Here is a 21,873-nt window from a genome sequence, read left to right on the forward strand (position 1 = left end):
AAACCAATTTCCCACTACCACATAAAGCATACCACTCGAAACTGTTGATAATAGACTCCGAGTTTGATATCTGATGTCTATCTACTGAAGTACACATAATAGTTGCTGTTCTGTGGTTCACATAATATACAGCATCTGCCAATTAAAGGGATAGTTCACCCAAAAATGAAAATTCTGTCATTATTTACTCATTCTTACGTAGTTCCAAACCCATTTTATGTTAGGCAGAATGAGAGCCACCATTCACTTTTATTGCATCCTTTTTCCATACAATGAAAGGGGACAGTGACTGAGACAGAAAGTCCTGTGGGTTTGGAACGACATAATAGTGAATAAATTATGATTTTTGGGTGAACTGTCCCGTTGAGTCTCTCTACTCTGATCCAGTCTTTGTCCTGTGGTTCTGGAAGGGGATGTTCATTGCTCCGAGGCTGGTTTGCTCTGGCCAGATGGGCGACTCATGTTGCAGGGGGGTGCGTCTAGGGTAGAACGTGTGCTGGAAGTCATAGTTCAGCAGACAGCTGAGGGAGGGCATATAGATGTCTGCAAACCGTGAGAGACGACGCGAGAAGTAGGTCGGGTTGTGGTACGTACGGAAAAGACTCCCGAACTGGGCGTTGAAGATGTCTTTAGTCCGTAACCTGCCAAAACAAGGACTGGATATCACAACTACATCATATGGGCTAAAGCAAGGAAAATTTGTGTACAATTATTAATAGAAGTAACAATGCAATTAAAGGAATAGTTCACTCATACTCACCCTCATGTTGTTGCAAAATCATGAATTCTTTTCTTCCATGGACACAAAAGGAGGAAGAAAGCAGTCTGAAATTTACTGCCTAACATCTCCTTTTGTGTTCCACAGAATAAAGAAAGCCAAACATGTTTGCAACAACATAAAGGTGAGAACATGATGACAGAATTTAAGTTTTTGGGGTGAACTATCCCTATAAAATTTTGTTTATCATTTACTCTATGTCATCAATATATTGGTAAAAGAAAGAGTAATCAATTAATGCTTTTAAATGTCATGTTTCTCTATAATAAAACCAAACGTGTGTATTTTTCGGTGTGATGCGTTAAAGTCTAAACATTAGTTACCTCATATCCTCCCTTTCATTGATCCATTGCTGAATCACTGTTTGTGACACAGGATCTCTGTGCACCTGCCAGATAAAGACAGATACACAACTTCATTAAAACTAGGGCAGATCAGGCAAGCACCGTCAAACAGTGGAAGATAAAAACTGATAACTGGTCATGCTTTGTATTAAAGTGAGTGGACAAATGCTTTGACCACAAGAAAACTGAAGACAAACACACTAATATGAATAATCATATCAATTTCAAGAGGTTTATCAGGTATTTGCATTAGATCGAACTGGGAGATAGCAATAATGTCAATATGAAATAAAATTTACCCCATTTACTTTCTAAAATCCATCAGATTATGCAAGTAAATGGGTTTGCATGTTCTTTGCATGTTGACTTTAAACTCTTGTTTAAAGCAAGTGATTTTAAACTCTTGTTTTCCTTAAGCACGCCCCCTGGTGGCCTGACCTGCATTTGTTCCAACAGCCCGGTCAGGGCCTGCAGCCAGGTCATAGTGTGGACATATTCCTCAGTGTTCATGATTTTTATCTCCTTTCGTAGCTCAGGAATGATAGCTCCTGTTCTCCAACCATGTTTCAGGGTGAGGTCCTATGTGTAGAGACATCATATATTACATAACTTTCATTACATAATTGTTTTTAAAATCATGCACCCAAAACAATGCCTTCAAAAGCACTGAGTAGCCAAATCATTGTCTGTTGTATCTGTATAGGCCCTGTTGAGACACATTTGATTGTAGACTTGTAAATTGCATTTCGTAATAAGCCAAAACCTACCACTCTTTTGCTAGACACATATCAAATAAATATTCACATCACAACAGAACAAATCAGACAGCAAAGCACAAAAATGGCCTAATTTCTCAAAACTGATTCAGCTAACAGCTTCGACAGCAAAATATTGTTTGAGTTCAAATAGAAGAAAAATTATCCTTACTGCAAGGTCACTATAAATGTGATCTCCAAAGTACAAGACCTTTGAGCCCCTCCAGCCTGTAAGCCGCAAAAACTCATACAGGTTTCCCTGGCAACAGACAAATTGAACAGATCACATTCCTTGATCTTTAATATTGAATAGAAAAAGCTTGCAGTTAAGCATTGGGGCATAAAACCTTACCTGTTTATAGATATGCCCTTTCTCAAGGTGATGAATTCTGTCCCATAACAACACGCCCCTATCAGTAACTCGCCTGAATGGCCTTTAGAAACCAGAAAACCGCATAAAGCATAATGTTATTGTTTTGTTGTTTTTTTCATAGAAAAGCTGGCATGGTTAAAGTCAATATGAAACTGTGTTTGCAGAGCACTTTTCTTATGTAATGTAACAGAGAATATTCAGGGGGAAAAAAAATAAATCAAAACAAAACACAAAAAATAGACAAAAAAAGACACAAAAAAAAGACAAAAAAAAACAAGACAAAAACAAGACAAAACAAGACCAAAAAAGCAAAAAACAAAAACAAGACGACAAAAAACAAACAAAACCAAAACAAAACACAAAACAAACAACAACAAAAAAAACATATTGGGAAATGATTGGATTTTTATCCCTCGAGAGCATGTAGACATTGACAAAATTTAAGAAAGCATGCACTGCCTAGAAAAGTAGCTTAAAACAATGCTTCAAGAGCTATTTGGCTATTGGTTAGCATTATGTTCCCCGCCCACTCAGCCTAGGTGATGTCATCCCAAAAGGAAAGATGTTTCAGAGGCGGAGCAAGTTTGAAAAAAGATTATGAAGACAAGCATTGTTTTCATTGAAATAACGTGCACTGATTAATTGTGCACAAGAACATGAACACATATTAAGAGGGTAAAAGGGTCAATTTTGACTTCATGTTGACTTTTAATACTTTCATGAAGGTCATTTGTTATTATTTTAAAAAATCTGTGCGGAAGGCCATAATTATGTCGTAAATAGGCCGTAAACATTTATTGACATTTGTATGATTAATTCACCGTTCGTAGCCAGTGAACTGACTCGGAGAGGGCGTTACCATGGTTTTCGGAACTTACTTCCTCCTGTCGTTGAAAAAGCCCGGCTTGTCAGCCTGCACTATGACAACATCAAACAGGTCCCGCCAGTCTTTTCCAACTATGTAGTTCATGCCTCGATCTCTACAATAAGGAAATCAAAAGACATTCTAAACACAGTCACCATGGCGAGCATTAAACGAAAAGTAGTTAGTCACAATGGCTGTGTCTTGTGGGAAGGTCCATTTCAAGTGATATCAGTCTATAATTGAGAAGTACAAATGTGGTTATTTTGATTCTCAAATTAGTCTCGGTTGCACCTACACAAAATCAAATGGGCTGTTGGTAATCAAAAACATCTTCTTTCCATTCTTAGCGAGCTTCTGTAAAACAGCATGTGTCTGTTCAGCATAACAGATGTACTTCTCTGAGGAAAAAAGTAAACAGGGTGTGACGAGAGCATCTCTATTGTGTCTTTTTCAGTGATGATGACAAAATAAATATTTTATACATTAAAACAGATAGTTCTAGTTCTGGATGCTGATTGACACATGCAGGAACAGGTATAAGAACTAGAAGAAAGAAATAAAATCTTACCAATATCAGCCTCTACCGCTCGATACATGATTCCTTTGACGTGGACGTCTCCTATGGCTTCCTGAGAGTGGAGAAACAAACCAGATGCGTAATATCAAAGCACAGAATGCACATCAATGTTCTTCAGTGAAATAGCACACAAGGGCATGATGTCAGTCACCTCCTGTGAAAGCTCTCATTAATTTGATCTGGGGACAATGATGTTTCTAGGGACAGTGCATGGAGACTTTGCAAACAAACCTTTGGGACTTGTTATTTCCTAATGATGGTTATAACTGAACGCAAGAGCAAGACAAGTGTGTCTTTTTCACATATCTGTAGTCCCGTTACAAGATATAAACCCATCTGTAACGGCGTTTCTCTCCAGGCAATTGAGACAGATGGTGCTTCCAAACATTCTTTCTAAAATTAGACTGTTGCTTTCCATGCTGCTCACGACAAACTTAAATAGAAACATCAGGAGCCATATTTATCCAAACCTGAAAATATGTGCTCAGGGAGGAATATAGAGGGTTCTGACATCAGCAGTACCCTAAAATGACAGTATTAAGTCTCCTTGGAAACAAGAATCATGGCAATAACACTTATCACTACAATAAGGGTCTATATGTCACCTTATTGGTTAATGCTTTAGGTATCATGAAGTAAAAATTAATAATAATATTTTACATGATTTTTTTATCTTGGTTATTGTAAAAATAAAATAAAATATGGTTCATTGTTAGTTCATAACACATTAGCTAATGTTAACATAAATGACTTTTAATGTTAAATATGTATTAGTATGTAGAAATTAACATTAACCCTTTAAGCTCTGAAGGTGTTTTTAAAGATTTTCTGTTTCAGTATCATGTCCAAAATTAAATCCTTATAACTCTACAAATAAAACAAAGAGGGTCAACTGTTTGGTATAATTTTAAAGAAAACTTTTCAAATTCTTTAATGATATAGGTTATGATAAATTCTGAGACTCGCAGCCTAAGAAACTGCTGAAAAAAAGAAAAACTTGAGTAAAAAGAGATTTTAAATGATATATTTCAGGGTTTAAACAAGATAGCTCTTAAAAACTTTTGTTTTGTTCCCAGTCATGTCACCTGTAACTGAGTGAAATTTTGTTATGACACGACAAATCAATCAAAAGTTATAGCATTACAAAAATAATTTTGCCTAATGTCCAAAAACGTCTCCAAGTGTCTAAAAGCCTCTCCAAACAAATAAAACTAGTGGTGCACTAATCAGACAATTTGAGGCCAATACCGATCTCTGATTTTTTAACACTAAGATCAGCCGATACCGATACCATTTTTTTTTTTTTAAAGTGCCCTTTGCCACACTTTTGCAAGTTATATGCTGCAGTTATATGTTTATGCCCCACACAGTAAAATTACGGTAACACTTTACAAAAAGGTTCCATTTATTAACATTATTTAACAACATTACTGCAGTTAACATGAACTAATGAACTTACTAGTTTTACTTAGTTATGAACTAAGGGTTTTACTCAAAACCTTTTTTTTTTTAAATAACATTTTAGTTTTTTAATTAAATAAATTAATGTGGTGGCACAATTATATTTTTGTCTACAAAACTAATTTCAAACATTTAAGCATACACCTTCAGATCAAAACATTTTTAAGATCATGTGAAACATTTCAGTCAAGTGACCCCAAACTTTTGAACGGTAGTGTATACTATTACATTTTTAAAATCAAAAGTTGTATAGGTTAACATTAGTTAATGCACTATGAACTAACATGAACTAACAATGAACAATATTATTTTTATTCATTAACATTAACTTAAGATTAATAAATGCTGTAAAAATAAATTGTTCATTGTTTGTTCATGATACCTAATGCAATAACTAATGTTAAAGAAATGAAACCTATTTATCAAGTGTTACCAAAATTATATCGAAATTACATTAATTGTGAATTGCTAACATTTATTTGTTTTGAAACAGTTATGAATAGTTCTGTTGTAAATATCAAAAGGTCATTGTGACACACTGGCATCCAGTAAAAACCATGAGAGCATCACACACAGCAGAGATACTTTCAAAAAGAATATAAATATATCCATTACAAGCTCTAAAATTGCACCAGTGAGAAATCATTAATATCTATGATTTGTTTACTGTCTTATGCCTTTGTTGTAACACATCACTAATTATTAAGGAAATGCTTGAAGACGTGGTGCCGTTATTGAAGGTTAAACAGTTACATCTGTTATAAGTGGTATTAAAACCAGCATTAATCTGATTTAAATTGGGATCCTCACAGAATAGCGCTGAGATGAGTGACTGATGAGATACTGAGAGCATGCATGTTTGACTTGACACCGAGAGCTCTCATGTTGAAGGGAGTGAAGCTAAAAGTGCTCACGATGGCTCAGTTTCTATCGCTCAACACAACGTCTGATTGTCACGACTTGCGTTACATCACGTGTACTCAGATTTGTATTTGCATGTTTATTTGTTGTTTAATTTTTATACCCGTTTGCAGCCTCTTTATCCTCTTCCTGTTCACTGTGCAGCAAGTCAGAATAACTACCGTAATGACTCTAGAAAATGCACAAATTAATATTCATACACGTGTAATTCTTACACATTTTTAAAAACAAAACGGCATATTCGTGTGAATTACATCATGTCTGAAAGTTTAAATAATTCATGAATGCTTAGAATTGCCAAAACTCACCCTCCAAAAGCCACTCTGTCATGCTTCAAGGGCTAGCAAACACTCACTCATTAGAGTAGCAGTATATATGAGATTCCCTGCCCATATTTGAATGACTTCCACCTCTGACTGCAGTGATCTGAATCCTAATATGATTGGTTTAGCATCCCATGATGCTGGACAACGTACTACTTCATGTCCGATGAAGCAAACTGATTCAGGAAAGGGAATGTTATGTGCTATATGCATATTGTGCTATTTTATGTTCTGTTTAAGTTACAACTGAAAACGCAGCTTAAAAGCAACAACTGTTTACATGTAACATGTATGTCAAAAACATGTACTAAGCTATTACTCGCTATATTTTTTCTGTAAAACAAATAGGCTGTTGTATTCTACTCTTTGAGAGCTTTCCAACGACATATGACACATGGCTATTTGATCAGTTTGATGTTTTTCCTGATTACAATAATATGTACAGTGCAAAATTATTCATAAATTATTGAAACGGAACACTTCTGATTTGTCTGCAAATTTCAAACCACTTGTTTAGTTTTGGTAATAATGCCTACATGCATTTGAAAGTACAGCATCTAAGCTTTACAACTATACCTATTTTGTGTTGGTCAAGACGGTAGTTATTAATATTTTGATAATAATTTTTTTCTCGGCACGGGCCAAACAGTCACTTCCTTTGACTTTTAATTTCTGATATGTGAAGCAATTGAGCCACACTTGATGTATGAAAGGTGCTATACACTTAAAATGTATTATTATAAACTAATCTTAATATACAACGTTATTGTAAAGTGTTACTGGCATTTCCTAGTCTGATACATGATAAGTTGAGATGAATGACAGCTTTGTCTTGAAAATATACCTTGACGTCTTTATAAAGATGAACAGGTTCGTAGTCGATATTGTGCTTCATGAAGTAGTCATTAACACAGGAGAGTAGTGTCATTTCTGGCAGGGAGAATATATCCATGAACTGCTTCATGGTGTGACCGTGAGAACTCTGTATGGGGCGAGAGATTAAGAGGGACACATTAGGATATGGTTCACATCACATTTTCAATGCAACTTTTCACTCATATTGTTATGCTTGTAATTTGTAATCAAAAAAATATTAAATTAGAAAAAAGCAATATAGAAGCTTCACAAGTGTTCTCAAACTTTAGGTCTCTTTACAAAGATCTGTTAAAATTTTTAGATGATAGACCAGACTACAGACCTTGCCATAGAAGTCACTCATGATCTCGAGGGGTACGTGGGAACCCTCATACATAGCGATGACCTCCTTATCTGGCACAGGATTAAGACCTCTATGGAAAAATTCACATGACAGTGAGCAACAGCAACCAGACACTATACCTAAACAAGACTCTTTAGACAAATAATGTATGACCTGGACACTGTAGTAAATATGCACCCTACCTGTATACTGTACCCAACTGGATATAATGAAAGGCATCAATCTTCATCAGTAAGGCCTGGTTCCAGATGAGATTAGCAAAGATTGTAAAGATTAGCTAAACCTCAGAAAAAATTGGCATGACTGATGCATTTGAAGCAGAAATGGACAAGTACTGTACCTTTTGAACATCATAATGTAGACCACGAATTACAAAATTAGGGATGTACTCATACTCCCTCAGTCCCTCTGGATACTGATGAGGACAAAAAAGAGAGAAGATATTGCTGAAAGTATCAACTCATTTTATTTCTTTAAAACTGTACTTGTTGTCAAACTGACAACAGGTTTTGTTGCATATGTGCTAAATATCTGTGTAATGTCCAAGTTAGAACATTAGCACTAAGTATTAGTACATGTACATTAGTAATCGAATGCATGTACACATACATTAGTAACTGAATATGTTATTTGTGCAAAAGCAATGGGACAATCTGATAATAAATCTCAGAGTTGTTCAGTTGCTTTTAAAACGGTTTGTACACATGCATTTCTTGTTAAATGCAATTTACAGTAATTACACCATCATAGATATGTTTACACAGCTGACATATGACTAATATGCACATATTTCTATACATTTGATAATATACCTGTGGTATAATAATAGTGTAATATTTATGATTTAACAATGATTTGTATAAACATTATTAATTTAAGCATAAATCTACAGTTCTCACCCTGTGCTCCTGGATGAGGATGTCCCGGGCGATGCTGAAAATTAGGGTGTGTAGGTGACTGGAGTAAAAAGCCAATGTGTAGTCATAGTCAAACCCATATATCTCTATGTCCTGCAGACTCATCTCATTATTAGAAAAAATGGTGTCGGGGTTCACAAAGTTGTTTGATATGACAGGGATTAAATCTGTAGAGGAACAAACTTGCATGTAAATAAATAATTGACCATTCACGTCTACATTTTGTTGGCTAAAAATGCAATAAAAAAGAAAAACACCTTTATAAAAAGAACTTATGTGAAGATTTTTGAATAGCTTTCATGAGTTGCTATGCAAACAGCTCTTAAGTCATTTTGCAAGTACATAACTGTATTACATTCATATATCAACATGATTTTCAATCATGACCTTTAAATAGTATACCTAAGGGTGACTTTGAAGGTCCCAAAAGCATATAAAGGCAGCATAAAAGTAATCCATAAGACTCCAGTGGTTAAATTCATGTCTTCAGAAACAATATGATGGTGTGGCTGAGAAACAGATAAATATTTAAGTCCTTTTTTTCATAAAAATCTCCACTTTCACTCCCACTGTCATGTGAATCATGTGAACTTTCTTCTTCTTATGTTTTTGCAGATTCACATTCTTCTTGCATATCACCACCTACTGGGCAGGGAGAAGAATTTATAGTAAAAAAAAAAAAGAAAAAAAAAGTCTTAAATATTTATATGTTTCTGACCCACACCTCTTAAGATATGGATTTAACCACTGGAGTCATATGGATTACTTTTATGCTACCGTTATATGCTTTTTGGACCTTCAGTGTTCTGGTCACCATTCACTTGCACTGTGAGGACCAACAGAGCTTTTTTTAAATCTTCGTTTGTGTTCAGCAGAAGAAAGAAAATAAATTATGAGATTAATTTCTGGGTGAAATACCTTTAAGCTGAGCTACACTGGTCTATCTGGTCTTCCAGCCTGACCAGCTGAAAAATGTCCAAGACCCCTCTAAAACCAGCCAACCAGACCAGACTGGAGCAAACCAGTATTAGGCTTGTTTAATCTGTTTTTCACGCTTTCCGTAGAGATCTCACTTCAATGATTATACCCACTAAAACGTTCTGAAATATTCTATAACATTTGCTTAATCTTCTTATGTATTGCCATTTACAATATCCAAAAAATATACTCTATGGTCACCTTTGACAATTGACATATAATAAAACTAACCTTGCGTTTGCTTTTTGGTTTCATTGTAAACGGACCAGAGCCAGCTGGTCTTGTCTTCTTCACTACAGGAGCCGGTGCACATGTTCGCTGCTGTCAGTTGCTCCACAGGGACCTGTCTCCGGGACACGGGACCAAATTTCTGTCCCCTGGAGCGAATCATCCACGGCGTGCTGCTGTTTACAGACCATGTCCTGCTTCTAGTGTGCAGATGCTTAAAGTGTGTTATTAGACTCCGAAAGCTATCCTTATTTCGGACAAGGTTTGAAAGGGGCAAGAACAAGGTCGGCATATTTCGGAACCGTACCAGAACTGCCTTCAGAATAACAGGCAAGTGCTGGTCAATGTACAAAACAGCTTACAGGCTTCCGTTTTCACATTGAATAGGTATTTTTCATAATAAAGGTCCCATCTTGATCTATGGGTCATTGACGAATAAAAAAATGACAAATGTTTTACAAATTTAGTTTAAAACAAATGTGTCAAGTTTTTCCTTTGAGTCCATGTCGGTGTCATACATTTTTGAAAAAGACTTTATAGCATTTTCAACTATAAATTGTTTAATTATTTTAAAAATGTCAAGTGGTGTAACCATCGTGAAAAAGGTATTAAATACTTTCCTTGCATTTTGAATACACATGAATAAAGACAACGAAATAAATTCAATCCAAAAAGTTTAATTTAATATCGTGAATTTTTGAGTCAAGTTTATCAACAAGTTTTCTTGGGGTTAAACCATTTGACTGGAACAGAATGCACCTTTACATTAATTTTTTTTTTTTAATTTTATTTTTAACTTCACACACACAGTCATGAGGGTCTACTTTTTGGGGGGGGGGGTCACATGACTACAGAATTGCAACCTGAATGTTAGTTACACCACCTGACTTTTAATTGTGTGGACAAATGTTTTTCAAGAATTCAAGTTTAAAAAAAAAATTGTTTCACTGCTTATTTTTAATGAAATAGTCATCAAAGATTATTCTGAACTACTTAAGCAAACATTAATTTATTTTAAGAATTTCAGCTTTTAATTAGACTTTTATTATTATTAATATTATTATTATTTATAAAAGTAAAGTCTCTGAATGTCTCTGGATTGTTACACCAAGACAATTTTGACTTTAAGCCACAGGAAAGAAATATAGAAGTAACTTTGAACTATAATTAAAAAAAATGTCATCATAGTAGAGGTGTATTTAAATAATTGTTTTTTTGTGAATTGCATTTTTTATGTTTTAACATCCACCCATAAGTATAAATATGCTGTATATTTACTATTATGATGGATTTTTTTGGACTAATTCAATAAATTATTTACCTTTTAAATTAAATAATTAAGTCATAAAAACAGAGTTATTGGCTTCTTCCACAAAACTGCAAATGACACAATATAATTAGGCAGTGATTTTCAACGGAAAAATCTGCATTTATTTATTTTCATTTCAGATTAACTCAAATCTTCAAACTAACAGTCTCAAACTATGAAGTGTTTTACATGACAACGAAGACAAAGAACAAGTACAAATAACTTTATTCACAGTATAAATAAGAATTATTTATAATTTTACACAGGCTTTGGGAAAAACGTATCTGCCATTTTTAACACCATTGTTCATATATACAGTAATCCCAAATGGGTCAGTGGGTCATTATTTCTCTGAGTCTGTCTGTCTTGCTCTCAAACCAAGAAGTTCTGTTCGCAGTTCTCCAGGCTTTGGTGGGACCTCGGGAATGGTCTAAAATGCCAGAGGAACATCGTTTATGATGTACACATTAATTAATGAAGAAACATTCACAAATAAACATCTATGGATGGAACTGAAATGCACAATAATTCATCTGGATAATTACCAAATCTGGACGGTAATACTGATGAACGGCCTGTGCTCCAGCAAACATTGACAGCACACTGGCAGCAAACATTCTTAGGTATCTTGGCCAAGATACACCAGCTGGCATCTCTGAAACACAGTTGGTTGACTGGTTCTGCCACTTAGGAGATTATTTATACCTAAGGAAAGAAAACACTTATAATTGCCCTGCTAACCACACAGTGTCTTTGTAATGTTGATACTTTCACATAAACCATTACAATATTAACTCACCACAGCTAGCAAGTGGGTAAATACAGTGTCATCATAAAAATACTTGATAAAGCTAATATCATACATGAAAGACAGTCACTGCTTATACAGAATTAAAAAATGAACCTTTAATTTCATTTCATGCGCCGCTGCCAAAGAGACTCATTTGTCAAATCAGTTGTTTTTTGCAACAACTGTGCATACAAGTGCATATGTGCTATTAACTTGTAATATACTATTACAATTGACACAAGTTACACATTTAATCCAACAGAAATGCATACTAACCTCTGTAATGTTTAGCCGATGTAAAATTATACAAGTATGTTTCAGCAGCAGCAAAGGTTGCACAGGGGTTATTTTCATTTCACAACTGCTGTGGAGCCACGCATGTTTAGCTCGCATATGGAAAATTATTAATCGGTAAGCATAAGAGGGAGTAATGCAATTTATTATTTACATAAACAAAACTAACTAATTGATGAAACACTCAGATCTTAATTACTACAAATATATAAACGTACCTAAATATTTCAGAAAATTCCATGTACACCACAAATGCGTTTGAAATGAAAAGAATTATGAGAAACATACGACCTCCCCTTTGTAAATAATGGTACGCTCCAAAAAGTCGCGACAGGTTGGCTAAATAGGAAGCCAGACATTTTTAACTCAATGCCTCATAGTATAAAAGCATAGACTTTATTGAACCACAATTACTACTAATAATTACATTATTTTCTTGTCTTATATTATGTTCTTCTAACATAAACAGCATGCCAGTCGATTGTTTCATACACTAAATATATCTAGAATGTGAGTTTTTTTATTGTTATTATTTTCATTACAAAAAAAGCATAAATATATTGTTTAAAGGGATAGTTCACCCAAAAATTACAATTCTCTCATCATTTACTCAACCCCATGCCTTCCCAGATGTGTATGACTTTCTATCTTCTGCCGAACACAAAGATTTATAAAAGAATATTTCAGCTCTGAAAGTGAAAGTGAAAGTGGAGATTTATTGTAAAAAAATGATTGAAATATTGATCTGTTTCTCACCCAAAGTGATTGCATCACTTCAGAAGACATATAAGACATATATTAAACCAGTCGTATGGATTACTTTTTATGCTGTCGTTATGTGATTTTTGGAGCTTGAAAGGTCTGATCACCAGTCACTTGCATTGTATGAACCTACAAAACTGAAATATTCTTCCAAAAATCTTCGTTTGTGTTTTGCAGAAGAAAGAAAGTCATACACATCTGGGATGGCATGAAAGTGATTAAATGATGAGAGAAGTTTCATTTTTGGGTGAATTATCCCTTTATTTTCTTATCTTATTTTATGTTCTTCTAAAATAAACAGCATACCAGTCGATCTTTTTATATAATGAATAAATATAGAATGGGGGGATTTTTATAAAAAAAATAAAATGAGGTAAAATAGGGACTTTTATTTTGAATTTCGCCTTTAGCTTTGTTGACATTTGTACGTACACCGGCTTCATGCATCATGTGTAGCATCAATTTGGCCCATAGATTTCTGCTCTAAATTCTGTTATGTGCCAGAAAAGGTCTGAAGGATATATATGGCAGGTAAGAATTGCAATTGTATTGCCCACAAATGTCTCTATAGGTATCAAAATGAGTGATTTTATGTTTGTATGAAGTCACGGATTCACACATAGCTCCTAGCTTATTGAGTGCAATGAGCTACTAGTTAGCTGCTAATAGTGTAAAATTTGAGCAACTGGTTAAATGTCCGTATGTTTCTAGTTAAAATGCATTTAAAATATAATGTTCTGCCTTTTAATTTAAAATGCTACGAATGAAAATGAGAGAAATGCACCAGAACCAGTTAAACAAAGGGAGATGTGGTTTACCAGCTGGCATATGAGTAACATAAACATGAATATTAATCTATTAAAGTAAGACTACAATTAAGATGGAAGAAAGGCAGTATTCATCTCTGACGGCTCCTATGGATTATCTTCAGTACTGGTGAGTTTGCATAGCTCCAAAAGAACCCAGTTGAGTTTTCAGCTCAATAAGTTTGATTAATTCTTTAACCGCTTTCTCTAATACTTGTTTTGAAAACGTCAGTGTTTTCATATAATGTGATTAAGAAATCTAACCCAATCCAAAAAATGCGCTCATCCGGAAACTTTGATGAGTAGGTGTATTACATTTATTCAGAGAAAAATGTGGAAAACACTGGCGAGGTAATCTTCCAAACTTATTCTTATGCCATCAAAAAAAAAAATATTTCTCTCTCTTTTTCATTGCGATTTTGTTTTCTCAGGTACCAAGCTCATCAGCAGTTTCAGCCAGAGCAGGTGCCACAGTACCACCAGATGGTTAACAATGCCCAATACACTGAGAGACCCATGGAGGAGAAAGTCATGACTGATTTGGCAGTACATCAAGATCCATATCTGGATCAAACTCAACAGCCCAATCAACTCTTTGTCCAGCCACCAGATATGGCCTTGCCACCAGGTATGAACCTTGATCCTTCCAGCAAATGTAACTAAAACTGTGACATTTCTGCAGCTCAACTATGTGTCTCGTTGAATATCTGTTTTGTAGCCCCTCCGACAACACCAGGAAAGGGGAAGAAAAGAGGGCGGCCTCCAAAAGGTGAAGGAAAGGAGCAGGCGCAGGCTGAAGACTCTCCAAAGAAAGCTAAAAGGACACTAGACAGATTCAATGGAATGTCAGTGGAAGAAGTCATGGCTAGAAAGCTGCCAGACGTCATCACCCATAATCTTGACATTCTGATTGTGAGTTTCCATTGTAACCACATAATTGACCTAGTCTGTGACTTTAACTTATATTTATTGTGCAATATTTGAAATGAACAAATATAATAACGATTTTTTCATAGATCGGGATCAATCCTGGACTGTTGTCAGCCTACAAAGGGAGGCATTACCCAAATCCTGGGAACCATTTTTGTATGTTTAATAGAGCTGATCTTATTCTTTGCAAAGGATGTTTATATATTTATGCATGCCTTTCAAATCTACTGAATGTTTATTTGATTGTTTCATAGGGAAGTGCTTGTTTCTCTCTGGGTTGACTGATGAACAGCTTAATCACATGCACGATCAGACTTTGCCTGAGAGGTATGGCATTGGTTTCACCAATATGGTGGAGAGGACTACACCAGGAAGTAAAGACCTATCAAAGTAAAAATGTAACACTCTCACCTTGTTATATGTAAAGAAACTATGATGTTTCGATAATGTTGTCTTTCCAAAGGCTAAGTAAAATCAGCAGTGAATGAGAATGAGTTGATATGAGTTTAATGTTTTAAGAGGGTGGTTTAGTAATAAGCAAATATTTCAGCTGATTAAAGCTGCACTATGTACCTTTGTACTCTTTAGCGACATCTGTGGTTGAAACTTAAAATTGCAAGCAATTTGCGGAAGAACACATTACGTCAGTCGTGTTCTGGCACTGCTCTTCTGGTGATGAATCTCCCAATTTGAGCTTTACCTGGACATTGCCTATGTGTGATCATGACTGGAGCCGGAGTCATAACATGCTATTTTCATGTTGATATTATGTTATATGTTTGAACATTTGAAATGGAAATATTACTTGCTTTGATGAAGATGAACAACACCGTTATTTACATATTTGAATGAATTTTACACTTAAATAGCTTTTCTGACACTACACTCAAAGCACTTTTAAATAGAGAACAGGGGACTCTCCTCAGCCACCACCAGTAGATCTTAATATGATTATTCACATGTTTTATCTACTTTAAATGTTTGAATTGTACTACAATTTTCAATTTAAGAGGTTAAACTCGTGATATGGCTGATACGGGTTCAATAGAAGACTTTATTATTTTATACTATATTGTCCAGTTACTACAATAGCATGTCTATGCAATGCACACAATAACACGTAAACTAAAAACTTAAAAAGAGGATTCAATAATGATGGGGATAAAATATACTTTATTAAATGTAAAAACAATATGCTTAAATAGGCAATATAACAATTACAAGAAGTCAATTTCAGAAGTCATAAATATTAAACATGTCACAGTAACTTAACCGGACAACGTAGATACATCGTGATCGGTTGACACACGAGTAAAGTTCGATTTATAAAAGCATGACAAGCAATATTAACTTCAACAACCCTACCAGAAAACATCCAAGCATTATAGCAGGTAAACAACATCGCCAAACAGATAACAGATAAACATCCCTCTAGACTGCAGCGATGCTGTCCTGAACTGCGTGAGTGTTACTGAACTGAGCTGAACAGCATAGTTAGTTTCTCCAGCTGGAACATGAGACAGCCGGCACTTCTTTCCTGTGTGTGCAGACATGATGTAATAGCGCAAGGATGAACGTCATAAACCAGTGATTTTGCACCAAATCGAACCTGACAGCTCAAAATGCAAAAACATTTTATAGGCTTACCGTAGTGAATCGGGGTATGGTAAGGACAATGTTTTGAACACTGATTGTTTATGTACTCAATCAATAATGGCAATTTGTTTATTTTTAACCAAAAAATCTTACATAGTGCAACTTTAAGGTGTACCCTCAAAACGGTTATTTCTCTGCAGCAAAGAGATTCGTGAAGGCGGTCACCAACTTTTGGAAAAGCTTCAGAAGTACAGACCGTTAATTGCTGCCTTTAATGGCAAAGGTAAGGCTTTGATTACAACGTTTTGATATTTCAACATTTATACTCATTTTATCCAAGCTATAATTTAATCTTGTTTGATATTTCAGGCATTTATGAAATATTTTGCAAGGAGGTTTTTGGAGTGAAGGCCAAGAACTTAGAATTCGGATTGCAGCCTTTCAAAGTGCCAGACACAGAGACGGTATGAGTTTCTTACTTCATGCACCGAAACCCTAATATAAGTTGACATTACTCAATTGCATTGAGTAATGGCGTCTCCATAACCTGTGTAATTAAGTATGCTTTACGTGCCGATTATATAGAATTAACTTAACTATTTAAGATTAGGTAACTAGATGCAAGTTAGTAGACTCAACTCGGATTTGCTATTTAAATGTTGTTGTTTCTACTTCATAATTTTAATTGAATGGACTCAAAATTAGGTCATAGAATAAAACAGCTTAAATATCAGTTTACAGATTATTACTGATTCTAGGTTAATCATTAAATAAATTTATTTCTCCACAGAAATGCACATGCATAAGGAGAACTGAGATATCTGAGATAACTGAGTTAACTGGGTACAACTTGACTGGTGAAATCACTCGAATGGTGACATTACACGAAACAACTATTTAAAAAAAAAAAAATACTTCAAAAGAGCTAAAACCTCTATGAATTCTTAATAACAACTATTTAAATGCCCCCAAATGTTTCCTTTGACCAAGGAAACATAATTAAATAATTCAAGCACAAGACATTATGTGTATTCCCCATAGCCATTTTTTCATTCATTTAAGGAGATAGAAGCTGCACTTGAATGCTTGTTTACATAGAAAAATAGCTGCCTGAGAGATTTCCAAAAATGGAAGCTGAGTGGACTGACTTGCTGAAAAGACTTTGGTGGTAGGATTAGAGCCCTGCATTAATACCACTTCTTGTGAATTGATTTGATATGGTGTTCTTTTGTCCAGGTTTGCTACCTGATGCCATCATCAAGTCCACGTTGTGCACAGTTCCCTCGTGCTCAGGATAAAGTGCACTTCTATATTAAGCTAAAAGAAGTCAGAGATCAGATGAAGGGAATGGACAAGACTCAAGAAATCCAAGAGACAAACTACACATTTGATATTTCTCTGGCCAAAGGTAAAGAGATGATTAAGACTTTTGGATTGTCTTGATGTATTTAGAATTTCAAAGTTCTATTTTTACTTCTCATCTCGTAACTCTTTTATATATATATATATATATATATATATATATATATATATATATATATATATATATATATATATATATATATATATGTATATATAAGCTATTATCAGGGAAAATCATGTCCTAATCCAGATGCTAGATATATCCAATCCACATATTTTGTACCTCTTATTTAAAGGGATAGTTCACCCAAAAATGAAAATTCTCTCATCATTTACACACCCTCATGCCATCCCAGATGTGTATGACTTCCTTTCTTCTGCTGAACACAAATGAAGATTTTTAGCAGAATATCTCTGCTTTCCAGGTCCATACAATGCAAGTGAATGGTAACCAGAACTCCAAAAACTCCAAAAAGGAGATAAAGTCAGCATAAAAGTAATCCATCAGACTCCAGTGGTTTAATTAATGTCTTCTGAAGCGATCCAGTTAGTTTTAGGTTGGACCTGATCAAAATATAACCTCTTTTTCACTTTACATCTTGACAGCAGTCTCCTTTGAATCATGATTTCAAGCTCGATTACACTTCCAGTAGTGTCATCTGGCGCTCTGCGCATGTGTTAAGCACTAGGGATTGTAACTGAGCTTGAAATCATGATCATGCCTAAAGACTGCAATGACAAAATGATGAGAGAATTTTAAATTTTGGGTGAACTATCCCTTTAAACATGTATTTAGTTCTTTAAATGAAATATGCATACATCAGATTTAGCCAACTATTTGTTGTCATTTTGTTCTAGAGGATGCCAAAAGATTAGCAATCAAAGAGGAACAGCATGACCCTGGGTATGAGGAGACCTGTGGCCATGGATCATGGGGGGAACAACAGCAAATGTTTAGTGTCCATCCTTCTAACGGGACAGGTACATATTCCCATGTTCATGGAAAACCTGGAAATGTGAGTGAAATTTAAAATGCTGATTTCCAGGCCAGGAAAAGTCATGGAAAAAAAAAAAAATCTTAAAAAGTCATGGAAATGTCTATAGTGAATATATATATATATATACACACAGTTGTGCTCAAAATTTTGTATACCCTTGGAGAATTGGTAATATATGTACCATTTTAAAAGAAAATATGAGTGAGCAGGCAAAACACATTTATTTTATTTCTTATTGGATTCATATTCAACTGTAGGTTATAACAGAATGGCACAATCATAAAACAAAACATGGCAACAAAGAAAAAATGAAATGACCCCTGTTCAAAAGTCTGCATACCCTTAGTTCTTAATACTGTGTATTGCCCCCTTTAGCATCAATGACAGCATGCAATCTTTTGTAATAGTTGTCTGTGAGGCCCCAAATTCTTGCAGGTGGTATAGCTGCCCATTCGTCTTGGCAAAATGCCTCCAGGTCAAGCAAAGTCTTTGGTCGTCTTGCATGAACCACACGTTTGAGATCTCCCCAGAGTGGCTCGATGATATTAAGGTCAGGAGACTGTGATGGCCACTCCAGAACCTTCGCTTTTTTCTGCTGTAACCACTGGAGGGTCAACTTGGCCTTGTGCTTAGGGTCATTGTCGTGCTGGAAAGTCCAAGAGTGTCCCATGCGCAGGTTTCGTGCAGAAGAATGCAAATTGTCTGCCAGTATTTTCTGATAACATGCTGCATTCATCTTGCCATCAATTTTCACAAGATTCCCCATGCCTTTAGAGCTCACACACCCCCAAAACATCAGTGAGCCACCACCGTGCTTCACAGTGGGGATAGTATTCTTTTCACTATAGGCCTTGTTGACCCCTCTCCAAACATAGTGCTTATGGTTGTAACATTAAGCTCTATTTTGGTCTCATCACTCCAAATTACAGTGTGCCAGAAGCTGTGAGGCATGTCAAGGTGTTGTCGGGCATATTGTAACCGGGCTTTTTTGTGGCATTGGTGCAGTAAAGGCTTCTTTCTGGCAACTCGATCATGCAGCTCATTTTTGTTCAAGTATCGTCGTATTGTGCTCCTTGAAACAACCACACCGTCTTTTTCCAGAGCAGCCTGTATTTCTCCTGAGGTTACCTGTGGGTTTTTCTTTGTATCCCGAACAATTCTTCTGGCAGTTGTGGCTGAAATCTTTCTTGGTCTACCTGATCTTGGCTTGGTATCAAGAGGTCCCCGAATTTTCCACTTCTTAATAAGTGATTGAACAGTACTGAATGGCATTTTCAAGGCTTTGGATATCTTTTTATATCCTTTTCCATCTTTATAAAGTTCCATTACCTTGTTACGCAGTTCTTTTGACAGTTCTTTTCTGCTCCCCATGGCTCAGTATCTGGCCTGCTCAGTGCATCCATGTGAGAGCTAACAAACTCATTGACTATTTATACACAGACACTAATTTCAATTTAAAAAGCCACAGGTGTGGGAAATTAACCTTTAATTGCCATTTAAACCTGTGTGTGTCACCTTGTGTGTCTGTAACAAGGCCAAACATTCAAGGGTGTGTAAACTTTTGATCAGGGCCATTTGGGTGATTTCTGTTATCATTACGATTTAAAAAGGAGCCAAACAACTATGTGATAATAAATGGCTTCATATGATCACTATCCTTAAATAAAAGTCATGATCAGTCATATTTTCAAAATCATTTTCACAATTTCTGCCAGGGTATGCAAACTTTTGAGCACAACTGTATATATATATATATATATTATTATTTATTTATTTATTTATTTATTTATTGTTATGCTCAGCCTTAGAATATTTAATTTGCTAGAAATTGCTCTTGTGAGTGTAATCTCTAAAAGATTTCAAATCATTATCCAATAGTCACTTACAACTGGAATGGCCATAAAAAAGTCATGGAAATTCACTGTTTAAAAACTGGGAACCCTGATTCAGAATGAACATAAATAAATAAGTTACTAGTTTCCTATGCTGTTTGCATCATAAATATTTTTGACTCATCGTTTTTTCATGTGTCAAGTGCTAGTAATAATAGAAACGTATGTGTAGACCAGGTAACGGACCACAGGTGGACACTGCAGCCGTTTGCAGACCAGATTCCAGACATCAGATGTAGCAGCAACAATGGAACTACCTGAGAAAAGAGGTTATTGGAAAAAGGCTTATTATGCCCTTGTCTACACTGCATGTATAGAGGAGGACCAACAAGAACTTTTTCTTGTTATTATTATTGATATTTTATGTTTGGTACGTTTGCTTATGTGTGCTTTCAATTTGTGTGTGGAGGTACAAAGCTTTGTTTCCATGAAAGCTGGATTTAACATGAATGAATTGTTCAATTTGTACCTCTCTATAATTTTCCCTCGAATATGACAGGTTAAAACAAGTTATCTTGTTTTGTTTTAGACAGTTTCACATGTACTGAATTTATACATTATACATTATGTCTATCATACTGAAATTATAGATGGAAAGGATCTCCTACAGTTTGCACACAGAGACTGTCAGTGCAAGAAATCCCTAATGCAAGCCACTGTTGGACTCTAGAAGGTAGTTGTCTTCTAGAGGTGTATCACTGTGCATGCCCTCCATGCATGTTTTTTATGTAGTACTGCAGATGGCATGCTCAGGCCTACATTATGGTGCTTATTTAATATTAATGACTACAATTTACCTCAATTTGAATGTTATTTTTAGACTTTTTAGAATTGTGTTTTATTGTTATGGACACAACCAGAGTGCATACCTGTATTATGTGTAATAACTGTGTTTTGTAGCATTTATATCCATGTTGTTACCTCATAATAACAATCTGGCATTGTTGTTGCTTGTGAGAATGCATTCTGTGTCATGTATGTCATTCTTTAAGGTGTATTTTATTATTTTTTATATGTTGGTATTAGCCTACTGATGGATTGTTTTGGAAAATAAAAACATATGGGAAAAACAAAAATGATGAAAATTAACTATTTATTTTCTCATTGGTATATTTGTACATTGTACATTTATAATGCAGCAATTAAATGCAAAACACAAATGTAATTTTTACCAAAGTACCATAGTTAGTAACACAATTACTATGACAAAACCAAGGTAATTTTTGTAAGACAAAAATAAGCAGTGTTGGGTAAGTTACATAAAAATAGTAATTTACTACAAATTACTAATGAATTTCCTCTAAAGTTGTAATCATATTACTTTACTAATTACTTCATTTAAAAAGTAATCACATTACTGATTACTTTTAAGTTTCTAAAATACTTTTCTACTCA

At 35.0% G+C, this 21,873-nt stretch overlaps 2 protein-coding genes across 3 annotated transcripts; one reads left to right on the forward strand and one right to left on the reverse strand.

Annotated features, from left to right (window-relative positions):
• Positions 1–373: 373 nt before the first annotated feature.
• On the reverse strand, positions 374–10,107 carry LOC127435647 (5'-nucleotidase domain-containing protein 3-like). Its single transcript, XM_051689271.1, has 14 exons — positions 9,743–10,107; positions 8,516–8,700; positions 7,957–8,031; positions 7,799–7,854; positions 7,596–7,686; positions 7,242–7,379; positions 3,684–3,744; positions 3,411–3,513; positions 3,129–3,230; positions 2,230–2,311; positions 2,050–2,136; positions 1,561–1,701; positions 1,102–1,166; positions 374–641 (listed from the first exon to the last, which is right to left on the reverse strand). Exons 1-14 carry the CDS (start codon positions 10,029–10,031, stop codon positions 374–376), a joined length of 1,743 nt encoding a protein of 580 aa, XP_051545231.1. The 5' UTR covers positions 10,032–10,107.
• A 3,183-nt stretch (positions 10,108–13,290) lies between these two features.
• On the forward strand, positions 13,291–21,546 carry LOC127435651 (G/T mismatch-specific thymine DNA glycosylase-like). Of its 2 annotated transcripts, XM_051689277.1 has the most exons (11): positions 13,291–13,425; positions 13,759–13,830; positions 14,132–14,328; positions 14,419–14,612; positions 14,717–14,786; positions 14,885–15,020; positions 16,427–16,509; positions 16,596–16,690; positions 17,463–17,634; positions 18,447–18,569; positions 20,651–21,546. In XM_051689277.1, the coding sequence occupies exons 2-11, from the start codon at positions 13,775–13,777 to the stop codon at positions 20,737–20,739; spliced, it is 1,215 nt and encodes a 404-aa protein (XP_051545237.1). In that variant the 5' UTR covers positions 13,291–13,425; positions 13,759–13,774; the 3' UTR covers positions 20,740–21,546. The 2 variants fall into 2 exon arrangements, with proteins under 2 accessions (XP_051545237.1, XP_051545238.1); XM_051689278.1 differs by lacking the exon at positions 13,759–13,830 and having other exon boundaries at positions 13,304–13,425.
• The last annotated feature ends 327 nt before the right edge of the window (positions 21,547–21,873 follow it).

This window comes from Myxocyprinus asiaticus, chromosome 46 (genome assembly GCF_019703515.2).
Source record: "Myxocyprinus asiaticus isolate MX2 ecotype Aquarium Trade chromosome 46, UBuf_Myxa_2, whole genome shotgun sequence".
NCBI lineage: Eukaryota > Metazoa > Chordata > Actinopteri > Cypriniformes > Catostomidae > Myxocyprinus > Myxocyprinus asiaticus.